Here is an 8,170-nt window from a genome sequence, read left to right as displayed (position 1 = left end):
TGGCATGCATTGTTATTGGTACAGTGGCAATAAATGAGGGATTCTGGATGATTGTGGTCAGGTGTATGGTCAGGCGACTGTACCAAACAGGGACTAAGACTCGTCAGTGTCACATGCAGGTTAAAAAGAAAGTCTAACTGAAACAGAAACAGCTGTGCAGGACAGGCTTAGATCTGGGTAATGAACAGACAAACTCTGCTACCAAAGCGAGGTTGAGGAAGACAGTGGCATGTCACAGGTCACATAGGAAGACTGAGCACAGCAACAAGACACAAGGTAGTTATGCTACTCCCAGACAAATATTGCGAAGCAGATTGGCGTTTCAAGAACAGCTGTTCAAGCTGTTTTGATTCAGTTCTTTCTTCTGTTCATTCACAGCATTTTGTTAATTGATTAATTCCTTTAGGACAATGACATGTAAAGAATTGAAAAAAGGAAAGACAAATCAAATCAAATAATAGCAATAATAAGGATGATATAAATAACAATAATTATAATGTATTATTATTACTATTATTAGATACTATTAGTATGTTTAGCCCTCTGTCTCCGCATGATTTCGCCTTTAGTCGCTGCTTTCTGCATTTAATTACACGCATTCATTTTTCTTCACTCATTATAATTAATTATTTTTATATCTGTTAATTCATCTGTAAAACATAATAAGTAGTAGTGGACTCAAAACAGACGTTTATTATCGTCATCTGACTGCATTTTGCACCTTTATACACCGCGGTGCGTGCCCTCGCACTTGGTGCGTGTTTTCCATCTATGTGTGTGCGTACTCGTACGTCTCACCGTGAGAAACTCTTTTTCTTTTTTTTTTTTCCTTTTTTCTTCCTAAGCGGACATCGAATCACGTGTCAGGGCTTCCAGGTCCTGGGCCAAGTTTCTTCGTGGCAGACCATCCACACGGGGATTCAGGCACAGGCAGCCCACGCGGCCCAACCCACCCGCGCGCGCATCTCCGCTCCACGCTGCGTAACCAACTCCTCGGCGAGGATGGACTGGTAGCAGACAGGAGGCATGGGTAGATGTTCCGTCCTTAAATGACTGAAGGCGCAGATGAGGACCACTTCCAGCGACTTCTTTGACCCCAGCCAGTGGTGTTTTAAGGACTGATTTTACAACTGATTTTATTGAATCACTTACGCGCAAAGGAAAGAAACTGATTGTGTGGGGAGAAAGGGAAGAAAGAAAGAAAAGAAAGGGAAGGTCCAGGTTGCTAAGAAAGGCTGGGTGCGCTAGAACGTCGGAAAGTCACGGATCATGCTTATGGGAATTCCCGATTCCGTCTTGATAAGGTATTTTGAAACAAAGAAGTTGTTTCGTTTGCTTTTGATCTTTGAAACGCTCTTCAAGTCCAGAATTTACTCCACACGACAAAATAATTAAAAAGAGAGATTGCGAGCGCTCTCTTTCTTCCGGTGGCTTTTGTTTCCTTCGGCAGAATTACTTAAGAACTGCGCTATTTCTCTCTGTAATAATGTTGCAAAAATCCATTTATGAAATGACTTGAAATTGTAATGCGCTTTTCTTTTCTCGTGTCAGAACAAAAAAGCCCATTAAAAAAAAAAAAAGATTCAAAAGAGTAAAGTCTGCTTTAGTGGATTATCAGGACTAATGTTTCTTTTCGATGCTACTCCATTTATTATAATAATCAGGATTAGTGGCGTAAATAGCTTTTTTTCCCCTCATTTTTTGCCGCATACTCCTGTATGCCTACCACTGAATGGTGTGGGCTAAAAACCTTCAGCATACCAGAGACAGAGTGGTCCATCTGTTCAATCACATAGCAACAGGAAGAGAAAACGAGACAGGGGAAAAAAAATCCTTACTATTTCTTGTAATATATTATATCACTGTGTAAATCCATGACAGTAAGAGATGTTTTATTACTGCACTGAATAAGCTAAATACAATCTGTCTGAATGTGGGATCTCTTAGAAAAGATCGTGCATAGTCACTTATTCATTTCCCACTGCCATTGACATGTCAAGGTTTATATTCTTAAGTGAATATAACATTAATTTAAATGACTACAGTGCCTTGCAAATCGTTTCTTCCAATTATGACCACACACTTCCTTATATGGACTTGGTTTGATTAATACTTGCAAAGTTAAACACAAACTGTGAGATCAGAGGAAACTGATGCAAGATTTTTAAACTTTCTGACAAATACAAGTAAAAAAAGTCTAAAGTGTGACACGCCTTTGTGTTTCCTCAGAGTAAATATGTTTTGAAACCACATTTGAATGATATTACAGCTGCAGCGCTTCTGCAATATGCCTACCAGCATTAAACTTTTAAAGATTTAACTCTATGCCCATTCCTCTTCATGGCATTCAGTCTCTTTAAATGGAAAGTTTAAACTATTGACACATATGTTCAGTTGGATTAGGTCTTTACTTTGACTGGGCCATTCTAGCGCACATATTTGTGCACTAAAATGGCTCACGATTATGAATAGCTCCAACCATCTTCTCATCAAGTCTAACAAACTTCTTCATCGCTGGTGGAAATAAAAGGATTCCCCAAAGCATTATGCCGCCACTCCATGTTTTACTCTGGGCATGGCGATACACATTGATGCCATTTTGCATGTAGGCAAAAAGTCAAATTTCAGTCTCATCTCACCCGAGCGTCAGTGTTTCCCTTACATGACATTTAGCAACCTTCACATTGGACTGTGTTCGCGCTCAGTTATACTTAGCAGTATCAGAGTAAACACAAATGCTTTCCAAGCTTTTCAAATTTTTGTCAAAACTTTTACCTAACAATCACGCCATGTGCTGTGTGGTTTTATTGTACACATTTCTTTTAGATTACATTAGTGTTTGTGAACAAAAAAAAATTGAAAGTGGTCCAGTGATACTAAAGAGCTGCTGTCCTTATTTGCTTGTAATGTGTATAAACGGGCTAAGTTAGCAGAATGACCATCAAAAAAGTATTAAAGGGTTTCTCAAATTGTGCTGTTGTGTCCATTCACTGGAAGCAAGTCCTTGTTTTGCCAATGGACTGATGGACAGAATGTCTTGAGTGTTTATTTGGCTCACTTTGTGATTTCTCTTCCCTGAGCTGATCACTTTTTCATTCTCTTTTTTTTTTTCTGCCAATGTTCCTGTACTTCTTTGCAAACGATCCTTCTTCCTCCTGCATGGCGGGTGTGGATCACTCAACATCAACGTCTTCTTACCTCCCCCTAACTTCTCCCCCTTTGACCTCCCCTCCAGAGTGGCTCTGCCTGATGCTCTATCATGACTGATGGCGAAGGGAGAGCGCGCTTTCAGAACGAAGAGTGCGAGGAGCAGGGGGAGGTACAGGAGGAGGTGAGGCTTTCTGTATCAGAGGCCCACACGACCAACTCCCCAGGTCACAATGTTGACCCAGAAGGACAAGGAGGTGGAGGCCGGGAGGAGGAGCAGCAGCAGCAGCAGCAGCAGCAGCAGCGCAAAGAGAAGGAGGAGGAGAAGGTGGAGCAAAGGAGGAGATGGAGCTGTAGCGGTGGAGGAGGAAGGAGAGACGAATGGAGCGCTGAAGTTCAGGAATGTGAGGAGGAGCAGGAGCCAGAGCTGGAAGTGGAAGCTGGGCCTAGGCTGGGAGTCCGTATCACGGCTCCGATCCGTGACCCAGACTGCGTGTCCGAGGAGGAGGAGCAGCAGCCGTATCCGGCCCTGGCTCCTGTGGCCTTCTTCTGCCTGAAGCAAACAACGAGGCCCCGCAACTGGTGTCTTCGCATGGTCTGTAACCCATATCCTTTGATACGCTGGAGATAATACTCTGACAACTGGTAAGGCCAAATATGTCCTGAGCCCTGTTTGCTTTGTTATGGCCAAGGTTGTATGATTCAGTGGCAGTTCTCGGATAAAAGGCCCCCTGGGCGAGCCCTTCCCTGTGCAGCCCAACACCCAATCAAAATGCAGGAAATCATCTGAGATTCTGCGAAGAGATAAATGCAGTGCAGTAACACACAAAGTAAATGGTAAATGGAAAAGCATGGAACTTATGTTTTCCTATACTTAGCAACAACAAAAAAAAAAGTAGGGGTTCCCTGGTCAACACACGGGGGCACCATCTCCCATTTGAAGCCCAGACAAACATTCGAAAACCTGTTCAGGACATAACTGACAGATAAGTTCTACTTTTATTTGAAATAATAATATTGTACACAGATAAGCTTTTGGCTTCATCGTCCCAAAAAACACAAGCAAACCGAGAAATGGAAAACCGTGAGTCTAAAAACCTTTGAGAGCATTATACTGTACCACCTTGCATGGGTCAGTGCTTTTACAAGGCATCACACTTTTACAAGGTTCTCTATGAGAACTAATAGGTGAAATTTATGGGTGAACAAGTTCGCAATTAAGTTTATCACTTCCCTCTGGTCGAGCAGTTTACTTGGTTGGATGGTGCTTCTTCATGGATGGTGCTTTTGTGCTCAGCTGATTATATATTTGAATGTGTTGAATTTTGCAGATTGGTAAAAATGGGCTCTTTGTAAAAATGTTTTGATACCAAATTCTGTCTGTCGGACACACCCTGTTTGCACAGTGTGGTTAAAGCAGCAATTTATTCTCAACAAGAGAGAGAATGGATGTAGTCTGATGCATCTACTTTGGTTAAGATTACCTTTTTCTGCAATTTATACAACATTATATGTTTTCCTATTGCATATTTGTGTAAGGATTTTTGATAGTATCAATAAATACAAGTGGTGTAAAACTACATCCAGCTCACAAGACACGATATTGGGCTGACACGAATGAGAAGATTTCAGCAATACTGAGAAGTCAAAAAATATATTTTTTTCTTTTCACAAATACTGTCAAGATTTTAACAAACTTACTTTTGACTAATTTCTGATGTATAAATATAATAGATCTTGTCTCAATATGCTAATGCCAACGTCCTCATACCACAAAACAATGGCCACGCCCCTGTGGTGTTTTCACAAATATAAATCCTTCACAAATGTAAAACTGTGTTTTACCTTATATCTCTCCCGTTTAGAAACTTTCCATTCAGATTTTATCAATATTTGATCATTTGAAATTCAAATGATCGAATGCAGCCCAGATTTCTTTCAGAAAAAAGTGAAAAGACTTTCCGTTTAACATCAGCAGGGGTTTCAAAGCAGGTGTCAGCTTTGGTGTCATTTGCAGCTATCAGTTCACCAGCTCACAGTATTCTACCGTGTCTACAAACCTAATTCTGTAACTGTTTTCTTTAACTATTGAGGAGCCTAAATTCTGCCATGCTAACAGTTTAAAAGCTTGGCAAGGCTTATTGACGCTTATGTAACCGAGCTTAGTCAACTACCCCAATGGAGATTCTTAGCTGGCACCATCAAAGGGGCCACTCAACATCTAGTTCCTTTCTTGCTTCAACTGAAAGCGTACATCTTTATATGTGAGGCTCATAATATTAGCTTACACAAACAATGTCACACTGACATCATAATTGTGTCACACCTTGCAAAAACAGACTTCTCTCTGATGAGAAATATTGTAGTATTTGGATGTCATGATATGTCATGACATTTAAAAGTGCTGGATGCTCATGCTTTTCTACCATTTGTCATTCGTACTCTATTCCCCCATCCCAAACCACTTACATGCTGCATAGTCCTCTCTCTGTAGTCCATCCCAGCTGCAGTTAGAGGATGCTACCTCCATACCCATCCTGCTAATGAATCCCACATGCATGAAGCCACTGCTGACCGACCCGCCCTAGAGTTAAAGTGGGATGTTAATGGAAAATACACTCTGTCTAGAATAAATCTAAAATAAAATTCAATAAATCGTTGCACTGCTAGTGTAGATTGTGTAAATAAACAAAACAAATTGAAAAATCAAACTGGAAATATAAAAATAAAAAGATGTATAAAATCTGAAAAGAAAACTGACAAAGTAACTTGTAACATCATTTTGCATTTTGCAGCTGCTGAACCAAAAATATTGCGATGTTGTAATGTAGGAAGTTCTAGTGGAACATGACGCAAACCATGTCATTATGGGCTACACTCATTTACAGGGCTTGTCGCCAGATGGACTTTTTCTGTTTTGTTTTTGGCATTATTCTTTTTCAGTTTGAGAGTTTCACTTCTATCAGGCAGCACAAACATTTTTCCATTTTAATAATTTAGTCAATGCGTGCATCATTTAATGCTATGATTCTGGGAGCTTCATTAAAAAATAATAGACCAGTGTTCAAAGTCTGTATTTTTTTATTTTATATTTTTTTTACACAGAAACATGTCTTGCCCCTTATTATTCCTGTAAATTTGCATTAAGGCTTACTTTTTGCCTTGGTGTACAGTTAACTTGTTTTGTCACGTGAGTGTATATTTTAAACATGCTGACTGAGATTCAGTTTAGTTCTTAGTGATCTACCCCTTTAGGTCTGATAACTGCACAGGTTGGAATCGCGTTACGTCCAACGCGTCAGATCTGATTTATTCCTTGTTTAATGGTATTGACCAGCAATCCTCCTCATTGACACTTGACTGGTGGGTTTAATGAGGTGATCTGGGATAGCAAGGAAGAAAACAGAGGAATGAGATTCATGGAGGGTAGAACCCGCATAGTATATTGAGTTAATAAGTGATATTTTACAGCTCATTTTAATAAAGCTGTAAAAACAGCAAGAGATACATGAAGCCAGGTTAAACCTGGTCGGGAACAAACGGTTATTGAGGCTTTAGGTTGAGTAAAATATTTCCCACCAGCATCTATCGGTCTAAAATGAGATGGCTTTATATATATGCATCAGAATTTAATCATTTTGCTTACAGAAAACTTTGCTGACTGCAGTGAAAGTGCCTGACACTGCTGTAGATGGCATTTAGAGCTGTCCTTAAAATTCTTTCATAAACATGCTATGGGAATAAGTGGTAGCCACTTATTTTAAGGTCAGTTTGTTGCTGCTTTTTCCCCATTACTTCCTACCTCAAAGCCTTTCAATAACCAAGCATAGCAATTTGTGGTTTATGAAAATATTGACAATTGAAAGAATTAGTCCGTTCAGTACTTGATAATATTGACTAAAGAACCTTTAGCTTTACCATTTGACAGTTTGCCATGTGTAAAATCCAGCTACAGGGTGTTTTACTACAATTTCGTAAGTACTAAAAACAATAAGGGGGTACTCAAAAACAAGATGAAGATTATTGAACGTGGTTACCTTTCACTCCTTGGTGGGTGGTGTATGCAATTGTGAGTATATTGTATTTTAATGTAAATATTTGAAGTTTTATTGTAATGACCTTCTGGAGTTTCTATGAAAGTACATACTTTGGTGATGAATCTGCAGGTGTTTGACCTTTGACAAGAAATAGATCCTACAGACAGGAGGTAAATATGCAATAATCCTGGGTGTTTCCACATACATCCACATGGGCAAAACCCCACAGAAAAAAAAAGCTTTAAAAACTTGAAACAGCCTTATAGAGCAACAGTTACATCAGTTCAAAGCTGCTTCCAAATTTTGTTTTACTTTTATTAGCTCTTGCAAGGGAAGTTGATGATTCATACCCTTTTCAGCACGACGCCGTGACGTAGGTCAAAAACTCGCATTGCTGATCTGCCTGAATAGGTCAATGTGCGTCAGCCGACTCTTCCTCACGACCCTCCTCTTCAGAAGTGCTCAGTATGGTTCTGGTGCTAGATGGCTTTAATGTCCTGATTCGTCTGGCTGTGCAATAACTGATTCTGTGTAGGAGAGAGGATATGAGGATGGCAGGTCCTGTCTTGTAAGATTTGTCAGCTGTTCAGAATTTACACATTTTGTATGTTGCCCTAATTGGCTATGAGATGAATGACTAAATTTACCTTTTTTCCAAGGGGCTTTCGAAGGTTTCATGTCTCGTGCAAACCCATTTACACAGTATCCAAAACATTCATGTACCTGCTTTTTGGTGTGTGCATTCTCTCTGGATGCTCTGGCTTCTCCCAACAGTCCAAAAACCTTTACTGCTTAAGTAAATTTCCCTCTGGTATAAGTGTGCATGGTTGTTCCTTCTGTGTGGCCGTGTGTTGGACTGGTAATCTGTTCAGAGTGTAGTTAGTGTTCCCTGCCCCTCACCCAAAGATCGCTGTAGATATGAACAACCCCATCTCCAGCAATCCCATTTATTTATTATTCTGGCTTGAATTCACAGGCTAAAAGAA

The 8,170-nt window shown here is 40.0% G+C and overlaps 1 protein-coding gene across 1 annotated transcript in view; it reads left to right on the top strand.

Annotated features, from left to right (window-relative positions):
- The first annotated feature begins 881 nt into the window (after positions 1 to 881).
- The window catches only part of cacna1ha (calcium channel, voltage-dependent, T type, alpha 1H subunit a), a 200,669-nt gene continuing 193,380 nt past the window's right edge, over positions 882 to 8,170 (top strand). Inside the window, exons 1-2 of the mRNA XM_012876653.3 lie at positions 882 to 1,304; positions 3,236 to 3,753. Of these exons, the coding sequence (XP_012732107.3) occupies positions 3,260 to 3,753 (494 nt within the window). The 5' untranslated portion in view covers positions 882 to 1,304; positions 3,236 to 3,259. The remainder of the gene's footprint in view (positions 1,305 to 3,235; positions 3,754 to 8,170) is intronic.

Source organism: Fundulus heteroclitus, unplaced genomic scaffold (assembly GCF_011125445.2).
Source record: "Fundulus heteroclitus isolate FHET01 unplaced genomic scaffold, MU-UCD_Fhet_4.1 scaffold_48, whole genome shotgun sequence".
NCBI classification, from domain to species: Eukaryota; Metazoa; Chordata; class Actinopteri; order Cyprinodontiformes; family Fundulidae; genus Fundulus; species Fundulus heteroclitus.
Note: the sequence above shows the minus strand (reverse complement) of the source record. Positions and strands in the feature narration are given on the sequence as shown.